Source organism: Ciconia boyciana, chromosome 3, assembly GCF_034638445.1.
Source record: "Ciconia boyciana chromosome 3, ASM3463844v1, whole genome shotgun sequence".
Classification (NCBI taxonomy): Eukaryota; Metazoa; Chordata; class Aves; order Ciconiiformes; family Ciconiidae; genus Ciconia; species Ciconia boyciana.
The window spans coordinates 45,345,225-45,365,951 of NC_132936.1; the positions used below are offsets into that span (position 1 = coordinate 45,345,225).

Here is a 20,727-nt window from a genome sequence, read left to right on the forward strand (position 1 = left end):
ATACCTATCCATATATGGCTTGGGACTAGAGAAGCACCGTACGTGGACATAACTGTTCGTTTGGAAATTGGCACATCCATGATACACCGATGCACATACAACAGATAAACTACAGGTACAATTGTAGGGGTGTCGGATGAATATCCCAGAGGTGGCAAACCGTGCACCCTGTTATGATTCCTTTCATCCTTGCCTTCTTATCTTTGTTCTCACTGATGATAACTTACATGAAAATTGAAACATTTTCCATGAAATACCAAGCAATCTTTCTGCTGCCATCGTGATTTATGCACAGCTAGTAATATCACAGCTATGTGGCATCTCTCATTTACTTATACATTCTTGCCATCTTCTTACTCTTAACATTCTTCCCCACAGTCTGAGAAGCCTCAAGACTTTTGCCCAATTAATTCCTTTGCCGTACTAATTCATATTGTGCTGTGCCATTCTCCAGTATCAATGCCCTAACTCAGAAGCAGTTCCCAATTGCCCTACAAAACTTCAGAACAGGATATAGTATTCTCATTTACTGTCACACCAGCAGTTTTCTTGTCTAAGAACTTTGATAAAGATGTCTCTTTTAAATGTGCTTAACACTGAGATAAAACTGTTTTCTCCCCTTCTTAACCCTCTTTTTAATCTCTCTTTTTTTATTTATGCATTCTTCCCATGTAAGAATACTAACTGCAAACTTGGGAAGGAATATAGTCTTAGTCTTGCAATTATTGACCTGGTAGTGTTCACTACCATACAGTGATGCTGTAAGAAATCTAAGGAATATTTCAGCATGCTAAAGGTTTAGCACTATATTTTAATTCTTCTGCACGTGAAATCAGCTAAATGTGGCCCAATACACATGGTTTTGGGTGATGCCAACAATGCACAAGATATTTGAAGATTCATAGTAGTGTCTGGTGTTGTGAACATGTTACTTATACGTCACCTCTTGAGAAATGAGAACTCAGTGCTGCTTGCTTCTCATTGGGAAAAAAACTTGCCTAAAATAAGAGAAGGGCTGGAAAAAATAAGTTTGGTTTTGTTTTGTTGTGGGTTTTTTTTTTAAATTGTCCTCGTAGCATAATATAAAGGTTTAAATACAAATTAGAGTTTTGTTACTAATTATTCAGTAATCTAGTTATAGTTGAATGTCAAAAAACAGCACATTCCTTCACTTCTTAAAATATTGTTTGATATAGGGATTGTCAATATTTTTACTAAGTTTAATCAAATTGTTGGAAGTAATGTAGCATGGACAGTTGTGAGGTGGCTTGTATAAAAACCTTTGTAATGTTTATCTGAACAAACTTTTTTACTTCTGAAGTATACACAAAAATGGTTTGCAAAAGTTTTAAAGCTTTCTAAATAATTATTTTACTATTCTTTCAAAGTGGACAAAATAAGGGAGTATATCTGGGTTATTTTACTTTGTTCATCCTTATCTTTGCAATTAATGTTTTTTTTTATTTTGTGAGACTCTGAAGTAGTTTTCCTTTGCTGCAGACAGAATTCCCACAGCTCAGCAGTGTGGGTGCTATCAAAAACATTTACAAGAGTCTTCTCTTTTCTGAATTCTATTTTCGAATTCCCAGCAGTTGTTATGCTGTCAGTGTAAAGATGTTTCTGTTGCAATTCTCATAGTATGTAAAAGAGTTAATTGCAATTCCGCCACTGCTGGATGGTAGACAATATGGTGTCTTATATTCTGAGTTATCCTCTTGATTTTTTCTTTTTCTTTTTTGAAGCCCCTATATGGTAAGTATGTGCACTATGAGTAAGTATGGCAGAGTCAACTCTGCAGTTAGTGAGATAGGTCATAGGAGACTGTGGCTCATTGTCTCTAATTAAATTAGTGTTATAACAACACATGGTGTTTGGTTACTATTTCATTGATGCATTTTCTCAGTATAAAAGCAGGACAGAAAGGAGTCATTGCAGCCATGTTGCTGTGATTGCCAATTTTCTTTGTCATCTTCTTTGCTTGCACCAGGCTACCTCAGGTCAGTTTTGCAGTGCTGCTATAGCAAGTGTTCTGAAGCTGGGCTGGGCTCAACTGCAGTTTCTGTGTTGCTAAGTGTCTGCCTGTGGAAAGCCGATTTCTTGGAGCAGGCTTGTGGTAGAGAAGTGTTTCATACCTGTTTTCTTCTATATAGTCTAGTGAGGAAGTCTTACATTTTAGAACATTGTTGGATGCAGTAGACACTATTCTATATTTTGCAGTCTCCATCAGTATCTTCCTACACAGCCTCAGGAGAAATTAAAGCTATTATTCTGTGGGTGTAGTAAAGCTGAAAACACCTTCTGCTCCAACCACCTGAGTGAATTATTTGGGCAGTGTGTCACTTTTAGCTTCAGTGAGTAGGATCCACATACCATTTTAATAACATGAGAAGTACCCAAAGAAAGAGGCAAGACTGCTGAAGAGCTAAAAATATGATCCATATGTTGCACTTGTACATATAGCAGGTGTTAGGATGTTTTAACACTATTGAAATAGCTGTTTTTCCTTTGGATGCTCCCTCAGGGTTTCTTGCATTCCCCTCCATTTGTATAAGAAGCCTATCACAATGCACATGCTTTTGCCTTTTTTGTTGCACATCGTGCTCATTGGAAGTTCTAGAAGAAATATCTTTCTTTAAACAAATCCTTCAATTGCTTCATTGTCAACAGTGCCATTTTTTTACACGCTGTTAACAACTTCATTTCAGTAGAGTGAAATGTGATATTGGCTAGCTGTATTCACATCACTGTAGGCCTTCATCTAGTAAAAGGTTGGATTTAAGCAGTGGAACCTCTACATTTGACTGTCCCGAACATCTTTGTAAAATGCTGCTGGTTGCTTATCTTCGGCAGGAGTTAATCTGCCTAAGTCAACCTGTTTTCAAATTTAGACATCTAAAAACCTCTTTAAGTCCCAATCCACTCTTACTGGGTGACTAATGTGCAAGTGCCAAATTAATTAAACTGCCTCTCTGTCTACTACTGAATAGGTAGTGCCTCAAAAGAGGGAGGTGCCCTTAACAGCTTTGGGTGAGAACGTAGGAATGGCAACACTATGTTGGATCATTGACTAGTTGCTTTAGCAGTAGCTGTTTTGTGATACCTGGAGAAAAAGAGTAAAACCAGGCTAAGTGTATGTGATGTGTCCCTGAGAATTCCCCAGCTGTTTTCAGCTCAGGGGCGTTTCCTGAGCAGGGTGTGATTCCTGTCTATTCAGCCATCCTAAATAAGTCTCTCATCCAAGCTTTTATCCTCTTTCCCATTGAGCCTATGTAAGATTTCTCATCCACAGTGTTCTCTGACAAGGTAGCCCACTGCCTGTTTTGTGAAGAACTATTTTGTTTGTTCTGAATCTGATTTCCACCGGTTTCACTTGATTCCTTCTAGTTCTTCTATTGGAAAAGACATCGAACCATCAGTTCCTAGGTATTCTTCTCATGGCACTCAATCATCTCTTTTCCAGGTTGGAGATTTCTGACTTATTCAGATGCTACTCAAATGGAAGCTGTTCCATATTCTTGATTACGCTTTTTGCCCATCTCTGAAGCTTTTACAGCTCTAGTATATCTTGAGATGAGGGTAAGAGAATTGCGTGCAGCAGCAGGCAAAGCATAGATTTCTGCATGGGTATAGGGTTGACTTCTGTTTTATTCTCTCTTGCCTAACAATTTCTAAGCTTTGATTACTTTTTTCCTATTGCTGAGCACTGGGATGACTTTTTCATTAAACTCTCATATGCTAATTTTATAGCTGCTATTTCATAAACCAACCACTCCCTTTTACAGTTTATCACATTTTGCCCATGTCCTTACTACCTTGAATAGCTTTGTCTCAATGGACTTTCTAGCCACACTGCTCTCACCCTTGTCCAGATCTTCTCTGGATATGTTAAATAGCCCAAACTGAGATGCTCCACTGGAATCATCACTCCCTGTGAAAACTGGCTGTTCTCTTTTCTTGTTCACTGTTTTATGTCTTCAGTCACTTATCCAAGCAAAGGTATCTCCTCTTTTCTCTCTTGCCTGGTTTGTCTTCAAGGCCTTTGAAGACCTTTGTCAAAAGCTTTTTGTGAATCCACTTTGTGGAGAAGTAATGGTTAGAGCCTAGCATAACATCCTCTTCACCAGTAGGCTGCAGCTATTACTTTTATATGTACAAAAACAATTTTATGTTTGTGTGCGTATGTGTACAAAAATCCAATTACTAATTACCTTTTGCTTAGACATATGTAGCATTCTTAGCTACTGACAAAATAAGAGCCTGGCCTTCCAAGGTTATAAGGTACCAGCTATACAAGTAGGCAACAAATGTACATAAAGCCCATTTGAAATAAAAATTACTGAATATTAGGACACATTATGAAATGTCCATCTGCATTTTCAGAAGCTGTCATACCTGGCATTTAAGGATCTAGCTTGCCAGAGTTAGATTTCAACCCAGAAGGGGTAGGTCTCAAGCCTACAGAATTTATGGGGATAATTAAATTGACATAATCGTGGTCTGTTAGTTTAGCGGTGTTTGTTTGTTGGAGATGAAGGGAGAGCCAAAGGATAAATGAGCACAGTCAAATGTAGACTACTAAAAATAAAATGAAGAGATGATTTTGTAGAGGCATTTGTTCCAGAGGAGATAGCTGGTGGAGGGCAGAGCTCAGCTAATGATGAAAGCTACTGTGACAAATGACTGCAGTATTAACACAAGCTTGGTTAGCCAAGTCATTCTTCTTTTATTTAGTAAATTGTTAGTGTTTCATTACTTTTGTAGGTTTTATCAGTAAAAGGATGTGGAAAACCAAAGAAAAATGGTCAGTGAGCTGGTTTTATTTTCTGGCCTTTGTACAAAATAATTTAATAAATATGTTGGTGGGAATTAACGTTACTTTTTAGCAAAATTATGCTGTAATCTTAATGGAAAGCAGGATTTGTAATCATAATGGAAAATAGGATTGTTTTAGAAGATATGAAGGGTATCTAGTTCAAACCCTCATAAAATGGACCAGATATGAAAGGTATCTAGTACAAACCTTCATAAAATGAACCATTTCAAATTTCAACATTAGGCTTCTCACATAACAAGTATGCTTTTGCAGTTATGCTGCAGAATAGAAGATAATTGTTGTAGTTTACTATTGGTTGGAACATTTGGATGTCAGTGTCTACTGACATTTATGTCACATTATAAATGGCTTCTGAAGAAGCTAATTATAATAACTAAGATTATGTTACTCCAGTTCTGTTAGACTAAGCCTTGCTGTACAACTATTTAGTTATGGCTGGTATGCGCTGAGGTGGGAAACTTGTCTTGATGGTACTGTATGAAGTATGTTTTAAAAATAAGCCCCTTAAAGGTGTCAAAGTTTTGATCGTGGTTTTCCTGCAAAAAGACATCACAAGAAGCTTTGCCTCCCTGAATGAAATGTATTCTGGTAGTTAAAGTGCTAGTTCAAGAGCTAACTGACTTTTATTCCAGTTTTATTTTCGGCTTGCTTTTGATATCACTTGCTAAAATCATCAAAGGACACGAACAATAGGCTTATGCATTCACTGGGAAACATTAAACCAATTTAAGCCAAAATTTGCAAATGTGACTCATACTTTTCTTTGCTTGACTGGAGATGCTGGGAAAAAAAAATCTGGTTTTAGTTATGCTGCTCCCTTTATATTCCAAAAGGCAGGCCTGCTCAAGAGTGACTGTTGTTAACACAGACTGTACATTACTGCAGATTTCTGTGGTGCTTTGTATAGTACTGTTCTTACAATTCAGTTTTCTTGCTTTCTGCCACAATGAAAACAATAATTTTGGTATTCAGGACCACCTATGACAACTCATTTTGAAATATTGGGACTAATAAGGTTACTGTAGCTGTAGTAGTTCACTGTTAATTTTTTTTTATTCTGATATGGGGTTGCACATGAAAATTGTAGAATTATTTTGTTTCTACAGCACAACTTAGACTACTTTTGAATATAGGTCTTTTTATCGATGATGCAGCAACTCGTTAGGAGTAGTATGCTACAATCTGTCCTTTTTCTTTGTGTCTTAAATTATTTTTGTGCATCTAAGCAGAAATTTGGGGAAGACACATTACACTGATTATTAAACTCTGACTGTCAAGACATGAATTAGGTTTGATGCCGGTTCAGCCAAAAATGTAACTTGTTGGCAACAAATGCTTATATTGTTGTTTATTTTAACTGGGAGTGAAGACCCTGTGCCTTGTTACAACCAAGAAAATTACTTTGTTCTTGCCAGGTTACTCCCAAAAAAATGTGCACTATACAAACAGGAAAAAATATCACATCCTTAGGTCCTCTAAACAGTAGGGTAGCTCATTACTTCAGTTTTCATTACTTATTTCTAAAGATACTAAGAATTGTATTAACAATGCAATGCAACAAGTGCATTGCATATATAGTTGATTTGGTAAGCTCACAGGGGCTGCGTAATCATGTATCACTGTCTGACTCTGTGGTGTACTCAAAGAAACACGAAAGGTTCAGTGGTACTTGCTTTGCTAACAGTAATATGTGAGACTTCAGTACTGTGCATAAAATTGTATATTTTGCTCAGTTTTTCTTTTATTTCTTTAACTATATTCCCTTAAACTATGAATGGTAGCTGACCTTTTCATTTTACAGGATTCACTTTAGTTGCATGGCAAATGCTTAAAAAACAATATTTAGGTAGATTTCATTGAACAGATGAATTACGGCAGGCTCAGTTATCACTGATTGACATTATGTGACATTTTCTCAGGGAATTTACATAGAACTTTTTCAGAAGAATCACGTAATGAGCCTCTTAATCATATTTCATGCAGCTGGTATTGATGGATATGTTTTTCAGTGTGTGAGAGACTCTAGAGGACATGGCTGATGATTGATTTAGGATAGGCTTAAACTGGGAGGAAAACAAAGCAAAAATATAACATGCTAGTTATGAGAAGAACAAGCCACATTTTTACATGCAGTAAGGAAACATTCACATATTAAATTCGTTATTTGGAAAAGTATATGTTACATATCTAGAACATAGTTGATATTTGAGGGGGACATTGTCATCTCTCAAAGCAATATTTTGACTCCTGTTAATAGATCCTGAATATTTTTTTTTGTTCTGATAGGTGAACACAGCAAAGAAGAAATAACATTGCTTATGTAATGAAGGATTAGAACATGGAAGTTAAGAGCACCTAAAGGTTAATTCAGGAGTAGTACAACAAAGGGGATTAAATAGATTATGATTTATTTATTTAATATTACTGTTACATGAACAGTGAGGTGCTATTTTTAGTACAAACTGCAAAGGAGAATGTTTTGGCCTGAAAGAGTTTATAGTCCAAATAGATAAGACAGTCTCAGGACTGGATACTTGCAAGTTTGAGGGACCTATATACAGATAGGCTTAGGTCCCAAATCAGCAAGAATGCACGACTGAGCTGTTGCATTGATGTCAGTAAGATTTCTCACAGGCTTAAAATTACACATGTGATAAAAAAAAATCTGGAGGTATCACATCATAACTGAGTTCCCTGAGTAGTGTAGGAAATTGATCCAAGATCTCTGAAGTGTTAGTTTACTTTCTTCATAGCTTTTCTGATGCATGAGATGAGAAGTACAATCAATTTCCTGTGAAGAAAAAGATGTGAAACAGGTGAATACAGAAGTAAGTGCATATACTGTGGGAAGTTAATTTGAATAAAACACTGCACTTAATGAAGATGCCTATTTTAAAATAATTTTAAAAAGAACTCAACCAATATCATTGTGGAATTGTGGAGGCAGAAGTTTGAGATGACAATTCTGCTCTTCTAAAACATTAAAACAATGCTAGATAGTATTATTTACCTTAAAAATTCAGTGCAAGAAGATAGATAGCTAGGGAAAGCCTTGGTGATTACATTGATCAGTTCTTTACCAATTAGTTTGCTAGACAGACAGAATAGATGTTCACTCACTTTCAAAATTGTTGTGGTTTTTTTTTCAGCTATGAATATATATTAAGTTATTTATTTTCTTCAGACGTGTTTCTGAATGGGGTGGGAAAAAGTTAGTTAAATTGTTAACGTGACTACAAAACAAGTTGTTCAGTGCATTTTAACTTTTTCCCATAGAGCTCAGCCTCAGTAATAAGAGGCTGGGTGGGATGGCATACTTGAGGTTTAATTTATGGTAAGACTGGTTAAAAATTTTTCCCATAACACTTGACCAGAGTGCTTACAATATAGTTGATAAGTAGAAAAGTAGGAATGAGTTTTTCATACAGAGCTCTATTGTGCTGGTTTTGGCTGGGATAGAGTTAATTTTCTTTATAGTAGCTAGTATGGGGCTATGTTTTGCATTTGTGCTGGAAACGGTGTTGATAACACTGATGTTTTAGTTGTTGCTGCACTAGTCAAGGACTTTTCAGCTTCCCATGCTCTGCCAGGTGCACAAGGAGTTGGGAGGGGACACAGCCAAGAGAGTTGATTCAAACTGACCAAAGGGCTATTCCATACCATATGATGGCATGCTCAGTATATAAATCTGGGGGAAGAAGAAGGAAGGGGGGGACACGTTCAGAGTGATGGTGTTTGTCTTCCCAAGTAACCATTACATGTGATGGAGCCCTGCTTTCCTGGAGATGGCTGAACACCTGCCTGCCGATAGTAAGGAGTGAATGAATTTCTTGCTTTGCTTTGCTTGCGTGCACGGCTTTTGCTTTCCCTATTAAACTGTCTTGATCTCAACCCACGAGTTTTCTCACTTTTACTCTTCTGATTCTGTCCCCCATCCCACTAAGGGGGGAGTGAGCGAGCAGCTGTCTGGTGCTTAGTTGCTGGCTGGGGTTAAACCACAACGTCTATACTGACTTAGAGATGAGAAAGCTCATGCGCATTGAGCTTAACTTGCTGTTAGTTCATCTTGACTTCCTGGGTGTTCATCTTTTTGACTGTGGTGCAATGAAAGGAACTACAAGAATGCTAGTTCACTCTGTGCCAACTTTCCACTCTCCCTATCTGGTGGTGATTGTGAGGAAGTACAGCAAATGCTTATGCACTTTACAGGAGAGAATGTGTCAGATTTCTGGACAGCCACACAAGAGCAACAGCTGAAAGTAAAGGCAGGCTCTTGTACATCAGTTGCAAAAGCTTTCAACTGTGAGTTGTCAAAGATGAAAGGTGATGGTAAGTGAGTGGGAGATGGACTGAGTTGAGATATTTGCATTGTGTTGTGCAAAACAAGCTTCGCCTTGCTGACACCCTATGAACATCATGTGAATTAAGCTTTTAATGGAGGCAATTCTAAAGTATCCCAGGACTTTATTATTGTGCTTTTTATCTGCTGCTAAGTCTGTGGTCTAACAAGAATTTGTGTAGTTCAGAGCTATGCATTGATGGGGATGCATATCCAAATGTTCGTTTTGTATTGTAGTGGACTTGGAACTAGGGCTGCTGGTAGTTATCAAAACAATGTTTGAGAAAATGGAGGAAATTTGGAAATGTTGCTCTTTGGGTTGCTGTAGATCACTGTAGTAAGCTCAGCTTACTTTCTGATTTTTGAAAGCTTAGATTTATTTTGAAAGTTGCATTTAGAGTTGAATCAAACAAAAATGGATAACGATGAATGTCTCTCCATATTCTTGCTGAGGGAACTTTGAGATGTTTTAGAGGTAAATGCGATGCACTGGAACCATGTACTTTATTCTTAGAAGAGCCAGGGTATTTCTTGAAGGCAGTAATTTAAATGGTCATTTGCTCACCTCCCATTTGGAACATATCAGAAAAGTCGGTTAGGGACTGATGCAGCTGAAATAAGGGATGAACATAGAAGGTCAAGATAGGCAAACTGAAGGCATTTTGTGTGGATTCAGCCTGTCATAATTGGTGATCTGTAACTTTTTTTTTTAAAGACCCATTCATCTAAGGCTTTTAAACTAGAAATGACTCTATGTGAATTCAGAGAAGTGAAAGAAAATTCTGGTTCTTATATATAGTAATCTGTCACAGGAAACAAGGTGCAAATATTTCTCAGTTTACTATTGCTATCATTGTTTGTAGCTTTCATTCCAGAAATACTTATCTTCAGAAGTTCTTCTGTTGTCCTAAAATGAATATGCTAAAAGGACACAGTTCACTCTTACCTCTTCAGCTTTCATTCTTCAGTTCAGTTCACTCAACCCATTACTCTTAGTATTAAAGTTTTCATCTATTTTAGCCATCTCAGCTAAGCTAAGTGTTTAGGCTTCCTCTACAGTTACAGCGTAGAAAAGATATTTCATCCCACTAAGTTCTGTAAATTGGTGTCTAAACATGCCTATTTCTATCTATTTATTACCCAGAAAACACTTTCACTCACTTTTGTTTTACAGCTACCTAACTTCAGATACTGTTATTACAGGCCCTGATGATAATTTCCTCTCCTTTTCTCTCAAGTTTCCAGGTATTTTACCAATTTCCCTTCTATCCAGTATTTACCCAATGTATTGTATTATTGCTTCTTTAATGACTCTATTAATTTCCTTTAAACTTCTCTTAAATGTTAAACAGGTTTTATGCAGATTTATATTAGAATCCAGTGGTTACCTCAGTGTTCAATTTTTTTTTAACTCCCAGCAGAAAGCTTATAAAAGCTCAATAATAAGAATTCCAGTTTGTTTCCCCAGGTATAGCAGTAAATTACTTATAATTTTGGTCACTATATATTTTTTTTAACAGCATTTGTTCTTTTTCTATTCATTTACCTGTCTCCTGAGGCTGCATATGTTTTATGATTCTGTTTCTTGCCTTTAAAAGGCCACGAAGTTGTGTGGAATTCACTAAAAGAGTTTACTTGTGTAAAATATCGTACAACTTGGTTAAGTTGTTTTGTGATGATTTACTGCTTGCTATGCCTGACATGGCTGGAAGATTGATGTGTACAAATGAGGACAAGCTCATTACTCTCATGGATATGGATCATCTGACTACATAAGAAAATGACTTAAAGGCAAGGAGCAATTTTGTACCTCACCATTGCAAAAGTGAGCAATTTGTATTTTGGGGATTTTGAATATCATCTTGTGTTTCTGTGACCCTGGTGTCTGTTCTTAAAGCTATGTGTCATGAAGGAGTCTGTACATGTTGCTGCAGTGCTGCCTAAGTGATTAAATCAATGTATATAGACATTTTTTTGGTCTCATTTATACTTATTTTAACAGTAATACATTATTCTGATTTGGTGGTGTTTTACACCCATCTCACATTTTGCTTTTGAAAGCTAAGCAGGAGCAAAAGCTGAGCATGGATAGTTAAACCCAATGACTGTGTTAAGCATCTTTTACTTAGGCTATTCTGCCTGGTTACATCAGATCTGATCACATCTGAGCCTAGTCACCCTATTGTTGTATGCCATTCAGTTCTGAGCTCTTGTCATCTCTTGTGTTCTATGTCTGCAGGAGAAACCATTTTAGAAAGGTGCCTTTGGCTGCTGAGGGCAAAGTAGCGAAACTGCATGCAAGTGTGCAGTGTATTAAACGCCCACCAACTTGCCATGTTACTTTGAAGTCAAATTTTCGAGAGTCTGAGAGTTGTTTTATGGCTTGATTATTTTTATCTAAGGACTGTGTGCTTTGTCTTTTTCCTTTGGTAATAGTTTTCTAGTTCTGTTTCTGTTTCAGGCCAAGATTAGAAGAAGAATGGAGGGTTGATTCCTCCCATCCTCCTCTTTTTACAGCTAATAAAGTGTCTGCCCACCCCAAAAACATGAGGCCATCCTAATTTGTGGCTTCTTAAACAAGTGTGAACTCAGGTAGAGCTCAAATGGAATATATCCATTTGTGACAGGATGTTGATCCCTGAATTTTGGAACAGTTGGCACAGAATGGCAAGTGGATTGTGTTTACTTAATCACTTTTTGGGGAATTGGTTTACTTAATTAAAATCTTGACTAAAACAGCAGAATTTTAAAAAATCACTGTATTTCCCACAATATTGGCTCATTGACTGATTGGATGGCAGAATGAGACCTGGATATTTAAAGGAACTGGAAGAAAAGATGGGTCCTCTCACCAATGGATTTCTTTATAAAAGGGATCTTTGTTTAACACATTGGCAACTTGTACTGTCCATTCTCATGAAGGTCTTGGAGGAGAAATGAGGCATTTTCAAAGAAGATTTTATTTTGTCCAAGCAGAAGTATTTTAAAATAAACTATGAAATATTAGCATTGTTGAAGGAAATTAATAACTAAAAATAATTATCATTTCATGCTTAGCCAAATTTGGTAACTTTTCTGGTAAGTTTGACTTTGAATTGTGCACTTGTCCAAATATTTTATTTCATTGTTTTTCTTGTCTGTCACTTGTACATCCACCTGAGATGTTTATCTTATTGCCTTGTTTTTAATGTACCCCAGGGAAAAATAAAGTAGCCTACTAGCCTGGCATTAAAAGCATGACTGATGGATCTATTTAAGCTCACAAAACCTCAGAGTGTTTTCAGAGATGCATCTGAAATTGGAGTCTGACAGCCCAACTGTAACTCACTCTCCAGGTATTGGTGAAGTCTCAAGCCAGAATTTAATGATCCATGTGTTTCTACAGTGAAAACTATAGTATTCAAGTACAGCAATGCAAATTAAAGACCTGAGTTTGAGCTCAATTTCTGCCTGTGATTGAACAGATTTTTTTTCATTCTGGATTAAAACTTTAAACTATCAGGCTGAGAAGGAAATTTGCCTGCTGGTGAAGGCAGTGTGGATCACTGAGCAGTATTAAGTTCATCTGTGTGGGAGACTACTTTCCTGGAGGCTAATCCACTTCAGCTGAATGTGAACTGTCTGAGGACTGTTGCATACCTTATCTTTTGATTACATTCTTTGGCCTTGCCCCCTGAAAAACAAATGTAGTTCATATTCAGTATCAAAAACTTCCACAGAATACTCAGAGGATAGTATGAGAGAAAATGAACTCCATATAGCAGATGGCACGCAAAGCCATAGTCCTGTGGTTTCCTGGCAGCTACAGTTCTGATAGCCCATTGCACTATTTAGACTATGCCTGTACTAGTAAATAAGATGCAAAAGGGCTTGTTTTCTGGCCCTAAAAGCAACTGACACAGCATGGCTTGTGTCCATATGGCTAAACCTTCTCCCCTCTGCAAACAGGTTGGCTTTATCTGTGCTGTCTATTTGGAACAGTGGTGGCTTGAGTTATCCTCTAAACCATAGTCTGGGCATTGCCTGGGAGAGTGCTAGTTGCAGGGGGTCAAGGCTGTGCACATTAAACTCTGTGGATGATTATAGAGAGTAACTGAGTTAGCAGCCTGATCCTGCTGAGTTTACTAAGGTAGGTGTAGTAATAAACCCTGTGTAAGGACCATGTTGGAATCCCTGTGATACAATAGAATGATGTCCTAAAGGTAAATTTAGTAAGTCTACAAAGAAAAACTCTCCCAGTTCTTCGTAGAAGTGACTCATGGTCTACAGATGAGATTCACTGAGTTTCTTTGTATCTGTAAGCTTAGAATCATAGAATCATTAAGGTTGGAAAAGACCTCTAGGATCATCTAGTGCAACTGTCAACCCAACACCTCCATGCCTACTAAACCATGTCCTGAAGTGCCATGTCTACATGGTTTTTTTAGCTCCTCTAGGGATGGTGACTCTACTACTTCCCTGGGCAGCCTGTTCCAATGCTTGACAACCCTTTCAGTAAAGACATTTTTCCTAATATCCAATCTAAACCTCTCCTGACGCAACTTGAGGCCATTTCCTCTCATCCTAAGCTTAACCCATTGTGTGGGACATCCAGCCCTTGATCAGAATAGAAACTTTATTAGTAGCCACACTTTTTTGATGGTTCCTATGTACAGGTAGGCAGTGTACAGATAGTTGCTGTAGCACAGTTAGAGAATGCAGAGCATGCAGAATCTTGTATCACTGAGTATTTCCAGCCTTTCTGCAGGCACTCTGTGACAGAACTGAGTGCACAGAATGTGGGCAAATCTACCCCTGTACAAGCTATGTAGACAGGTGTTGCTTTGAGACTTTACTCTCTTTATTCAGGAATTTATGTGGGAAAGGGAATATTATCCAAAAAGTTTATTTAGTAGTGAATTTCTGAGAAGAGAAGCTTGTCTTTTCCACACACAAACTGAAGGTCTGCCTTTGCAAGGAGCAGGTGGCTGTTGGGTACCTTGCAGCTCTTGGCAAGCCCTGAAGCCTCACAATAGCTATTAAAGCTAATTTTATACAGTGACAATGAAATGACAATGAAATGTCCACCTCTGATTACATTTTTAATTGAATTAGAAAAGTGTCTGAACTTGTTAGAAAAATTTTTTTCTATCTAGGTATATTTCATGGCTGTGTCTTACTACATTTGTTTGATAAACCTTTTAAACTTTTTGACACTTCTTTTCTGTTGCCAGTTTGGAAGAAGCCCTGATATCACTTTATTGAAATAGAAATTGCAAAAATACAAGGAGTGACCATGTGATAAATGTCACTCTTGCTTATACTGGATGATTTCCAGGCAACAGACTTATGTCAAATTATGATGATTTAATGATGAAAATGCTAACACTTTCAGAAGAAATTACTTTCAGGAAACACTCAGCTCTTGAAAGAAGCCACCTGGGTCTAGGTGAATGCTATGTGCTAAACTGTTAGAGGGGGTAGGACTTATTTCGTAAGAAGTGCTCCTTTACTGGAGTTCTCCAAGGTGATGTTTGGTAGCCTCTGTAGAGACGTTAACAATTTGGCACAAAACCTACTGGGGATAAGTTTAGACTCTCTTTAGCAATGACAGATGGTAGAACTGTTCAGTTTATTTGTTCGCAGTTTACTGTCTGAAGACTGTGAGTGGTATATTTTGTTAAAAAATGTGTGGGAGAGTGACAAAGATAAAGGTTGCTTTTCTGGAAAAGTATTGGACTGGAGAATGTGACTGATAAGAGGAGGGAAGGAGTGGTAAGTAGGGATACTGCAGCGGGAGTGCAATCTGGGAGGGAAGAGTGAGGGACAAAGACAGGAGTCTAAGTTTAACAGGGGTGGGAAGAAAAAGATTCCTACAGGGACCCAAAGTCTGAGTAGGGTTGCTTCAGTCTAGGCTCTGAAGACTGATGGTCTGGAAAGCAAGACTGGATGAAAGGGACAGTTGCTCTCTTCAGTGTTATTTTCTGGGAAGTTCCATAGCACCTTGCCATTCTCCAGTTTAGGTTTTATTATCTGAGAAACTGGAGCAATAACAAGTAAGGAGAGGTTGTAAGTTTAGGTGACTGCATCTCCATCCTTGCTCCTCATTCAATGACTTAAGTATTATACTGTTCACATTCCAGTCTGAGGTGCTGATTTGGAAAGGGTTGTTTATAAGAGATAGTGTGTTAATGCCCTTTCTTCTCATACAAGTAACTGTATATGGCTTATTGTTTCTTCTTATATATAATGATACTATACATAAGTATTATTTCTAGTGGTGCTTGTGTAGACTTTTTTTTTCCCCAGAATCCAGTTCTTTATCTTTTTTTATTGAATGATACCTTATTGTCTGACTGTTTCCATTCATTGCACCTGAATTACTTAATTAGGAAGTATAGATACATGGATGAAAGGGATTTGTTTCAGTTTTTTCAGAATAAGTTTTTGTATTTCCTTATTGATAAAAGGACTCAGTTGCAAGATTGATTGCTATGGCGTTGGTATTGAAAACTTGGTATAGATTTCATTCTAACTCGCAAGTCTGTTGCTATTTAGAATTCTTATCCAAGGAAAAACAAAGGGTAGTGAAGGTGGAAAAATCAATCCTGTTCTTCCTGGACCTTCACTGGGGGTTGTTTTCAATGGTTAATAACATTTCTTTTCTTTCCATAGGCAATGTTCAGTCTCTGCATGGTTGAAAGCGAAGCTGATGAGGTGAATTTGCATGGCGTCACAAGCCTCGGTTTAAAACAAGCCCTGGACTTTGCATATACTGGACAGGTACTGTACGGTTCTTCAAATTAAGAGATACAAATGAAAGCAAACTGCAATAAAAACTGAAGATGAGCTTTACAAAGGTATTAGAAATAATTTTTCTTGTGCACTGCCCTGTACAAGGTCTTTTGATTTAACAGATCTTAAAAGATTTTGGAAATATTGGGGTTTTTTTTCTTTCTCTATAGGGGGATTGTCTAATAAAAACACTGTTTATGTGCATTTTTACCAGGTAGTGAACCATGTAGGACTCATATGCTACTTTTATGGTGGCCTGGTTATTTATAAGAACTTAATGTGAGTTGATTCTGCATGCTAAATAAATGTAAAGAAAGGAAAAATACCCTAGGTGTTTTCCTAATAATAAATATTTATAAACTCTTCTGTGTTTGGAAAATTATATAATTGAGGGGAAAAGTAGTCTGTTACTCTCTGGACGCAAGCGGTCCAAGCATCTTTGTAAATGCTTAGAGGTACTCTACATCTTTATTGTAGTACTTTTCATGATAGCAGGTTAGGTATCACGTTATGTTACTTCAGAAAATGTAGAGTGATTCTCCTCTTCCTGTCCCGTCGTCCCCCCGTCGTCCCCCCGTCGTCCCCCGTCGTCCCCCCGTCGTGCCCCCGTCCCCCCAAAAAAAAAATAAAATCTGCCATATCTGTACACTGTATGCTTGGACAGTGTTGCTATATGACTTCATCTCAGTTCAGAGTTCATGGATAGTGAGCTCAGAACTTCTTAACATCCAGCTATTTTTGCCTTGGACTCTAAAATTTTAGATAACCAAACTATTTCTGGAAATATTGCTAGAACAATTGAATTTGTTGATGTATATTTGTTAGTTAATTTTGAAAATGAAAGCTTAAATCCATATTACATTATTCTGGAAGAGTTGTTGGGTTCTATAAATTTAAGGCATCTGTTTCCATACTGTGGATTGAGTATATGGCCTTCATTTTTTCAAAGGGAATTAAATAGAAATAAGGAAAGAATTTTTTTTTTACCTGTTTTAAAGGAGCTATTTTTGTCACCAGCCCACACAACAGTTATACTTTAGCATTGGCCTTAAAGATTAGCACTTGAAATTTCTGTGTTTCTGCTATTGTGGAAAACATAATTTATTCAAAGATTTCTTTCATACAAACAAGAGACAGAGATGTCATGCTATATTACTGAATTGGCCGAAGATCTCAGTACGTGGCTTGTCATTGGCATGCTTTTTGTTCTTTCAGTTGAAAGTTTTGATATACAAAATCAAATGTTTCCTGTGCTGTGGAGCACCTGTATCATCTTAAAGTCATTTGAGACTATAGGTTGATTATTCTGAAAATAGAACTCTTGTTGCTAAACAGAAGTGTCCAAAAGATACTTTCCAAAGCCAATTTTGAGAAGATGGGTTGTAATTGACTTCTATCTGACCCATCCTGTCCACTGTGAATAGAGGTACACTCCCCTATCTTTCAGCAAAATTCAAAGTCTAATAAACCTGTGTAAAATATGTGGAGAACCCTGAAAGGATGGAAAGAATGGTTTTGTGTTATTGTAAGCCAACAATCCACCCCACCTTGCTTCCAGGATAGTATCCTCAGCTCCCTAGTAAATAATATGTGCCTTCTATCCTTGATCCTTTAGAGACTTTTGAGTCTTTCATTTTGAGGTATAATCTACTTTGAATAAATGAGTGGGCTTCTTGAGTTAAATATACAAATAAATATATATATATATATATATATATATATATAAAAGTGAATATAGGGCAAAATTTGCACTCTGTTGTGCCTATCAGATACACCAAGTACTACTTCGAAGCACAGAGAAATGAGAAGGTTTCTCTAGGAGTTCTCTTGTAAAGATGCCTTTGAAGCATAACTTGGTGATATGCGGGTCTGAGAATTAGCAGTGTTGAATTTTCCCTTTTCTCCTTGAAATTCTCTTCTGGCACTACGTTTATATGTATTGAGCATTGCTTATGTACTGACTCAGGCTGACAGAATCTGGGTGAACGTTTCAAGGTAGTGCATGGGAGTAATCCACAAAGGCTATTAATAAATAACTGGATTACTGCATGCTTACATCAGAGAGAGTTCTGAAAACAAAGTCGTCTTTAGTTTGGGTCTGTGAACTCCTTCTGATTTTAAAAAACAAACAAACAAAATATTTCTTAGTAACCCAAAACTCATTCATGCCAATTACAACCTTATATTGCTCTGAAAATGTAGGTATCAAGACATGATCTGATGTGCCTCATAAAAGTGAAAGCCATGCACTCTTTTATTATTTTTTTAACATGTTTGGCCAAAATGGTAGTCCAAAAAAATTGCTGTTTCTTTATGTGGAACTGTGGAACTGACAACAATTTAGGGACAGTCCTAAGGTATCCATGTCTAAACAGATAAATATTTAGTTTCAGCTTTCTTCTCTTTATTTCTTTAACATTTTGCTAAACTTGCATTCAATTTGAAGTGTAGTAACTCAAATGTAACTTTCTGTGTAAAATAATATATTGGAGACATCTGGTGGAAATATGTAATATTGCATGATGACAATATTTGATGCCTGCAGTTTTTGAAAGTTATCAAAATTAAGAAATCTAATTTTTAGCATGACATTGCAATCTGAAATGAAACTCTGACATCCTTGCATCTTTTTTTTTTTTTAATTTGAAATATGCCTGTAGACTTAAAATGCCAACTTTATCTTCCTGTCTACCTAGGCAGACAGTGCCTTATCGTAATTACTGCTGGAAATATTTTGCTTTTAAGTGAAAATTGATTGTTCAACAGCAGAAAGGATTGTAGTAAAACTCAAATTAAATATAAATAATATTAATCCATTACTATGGTCCCTAATAATCACAAAGAAAGAAATGTTTTATAGAAATAAATAAAAACTAACAAAAGGAATAGCAACAGAATTTGGTCTTGTTCCATGCATGTAGGCTCTCAGTAGTCCTCTAATAATGAAATCTTTGGCAAAAAAATGTCTTAAATGCCTTCCCTTTTGCTCTTAGGCATTTTACCATGCACTCCCCATATTCAGAATTCGGAGATACAACTCTCTTCCTGTTGTAGTTGATGTATCCTTTCTTCATAAAAGGGCTTTAAGGTCATTCTATCTTTTACTTCACAGCTGGCAGCAATAAGGCCAGTGACTGGGTTACTCAGTGACTAGATTACACTTCCTCCTCACAGGCATTTTGCAAGTGCATTGGCATTGGAAGGAAGGTGGATGAAGTACAATCAATACAGAAACTATGTATTTTAGATATTAATATAGAGAAACAGTTGTTGGTGCAGGGTTTGGAGCTCACAATTCCTTCTAAGTAAGAGTCTTAACCACTGGGTTAGAGTGTCATAGGCACTGTTGCCTGCTCTTTTTGCCTTTGTTTGTTTGTTTTTAACTAGGCTTTTACCAAGAGACATAATCTCATTTGGAGGAATGGGATAACCCCTAAATAGGCCAGTGTAGTTGCATCACTCATCATTACAAGAAAAGGTGCTTTTGATCAAAAGAAAACCTTTGGGCATTTGAAGTTTCAGTGCTGAAAACAGGCTCTTATAAGTGCCATGGGACTGAATAAGCTGTTTGAACTGAAACTTTGAGGGTCCTAATTTTAGATGAGGCTCTTGCATTCCTCCTCAAATTTAGGTCCAGCAAGGTACATCATTTATGTTGATCTCATGTACCTATATAAAATCTAAGTGATACCATCATTTGAATTGGCTGACAGACACTGCAGTATAGTTTCAAGAAAGAAGAATTGTGCAAGAACACTGGGTTTAATTTGCAGTAGATGATTGTGATCCTAATTCAACAAAAATACAAATACATAGTTGGAGTCCTATGTATACTGAAATGCTTCGCTGACTTGGATCTTCCTTCTTTGTAATTATGTTCTATCATATGTCTTTAGTGTATGGTAATAGAAATATTTTGCTTTTAGATAGAATTTTGTTTGAGGACTTCAAAACACATTACAAAAGCAAGTAATCGCTGTCCTTACTTTGTGGCCTCATAGACAGGAAATTATTTTGGGAGAAAATAACTTTCCAAAGACCACACAGCAAACCAGCAGCTTTAATAGGGCTTAATACCAAGTTCTCCTGACCAAGTCCTGTTTTCCGAACTGTCTGGTGTCTCTTTCTTTTTCTAAACCATAATATTTTGTTTCTGTATTAATAGAAATTAAGTTGTCTTCTTGAAGTTATAAATTATTCTAAATTACCAAAGCTGAAATGAATCAGTGAGGCAGCCCTAATATAAGAGATGTTTTATGTTCAGCTCTTTCTCCAAAAATGAATTTTGGGATAAGTCGTCCTGTGGAATCTTCTTATCCCAAGATTGACACAGCCTTACACCCTGCCTATAGAAAGAATGTTGAAATGTTTCCTTTTCTTGAAAGCCACATACGAAGTTCCATTTGTAATGATTCAAAAATAGTCTTTAAACTTTTTCTGTTTCTTAGCATATTTAACAGATTTTTCTTTTACTCACAAAATGCTAACATAGCAGCAGTCTTTAATAAAGGTGATATCAGTGTATTATTCTAGTTACAAATCTAGAACTTCATGGTATTTTCAGATATATTGTTTTTTCATGTGCTTGAGTTGCTCTCTGTTACTTTAATGCATTATCAATGTAAGTCCTACTTAATTACTGCCTTTATTTACTAACTTGACCTTGTATTCAGTTAGTTTAAAAACTATCATCCTGTAACAGCTATTATCACTTTACCAAACAGGTTTCTTGAACTGGTAGGGGCACCATCTGGAGATTTATAGTTATTTCTTTAACAAA

At 36.8% G+C, this 20,727-nt stretch overlaps 1 protein-coding gene across 7 annotated transcripts in view; it reads left to right on the forward strand.

The window, feature by feature from the left end:
• KLHL32 (kelch like family member 32) overlaps positions 1-20,727 on the forward strand; it is a 97,450-nt gene that overhangs the window by 9,359 nt on the left and 67,364 nt on the right. For 5 of the 7 annotated variants that reach the window (XM_072857858.1, XM_072857864.1, XM_072857862.1 and 2 more), the window contains exon 3: positions 15,828-15,935. The exons of the other annotated variants lie outside the window; for them this stretch is intronic. In XM_072857858.1, the coding sequence (XP_072713959.1) occupies positions 15,828-15,935 (108 nt within the window). The remainder of the gene's footprint in view (positions 1-15,827; positions 15,936-20,727) is intronic. 7 annotated transcript variants of the gene reach the window in all.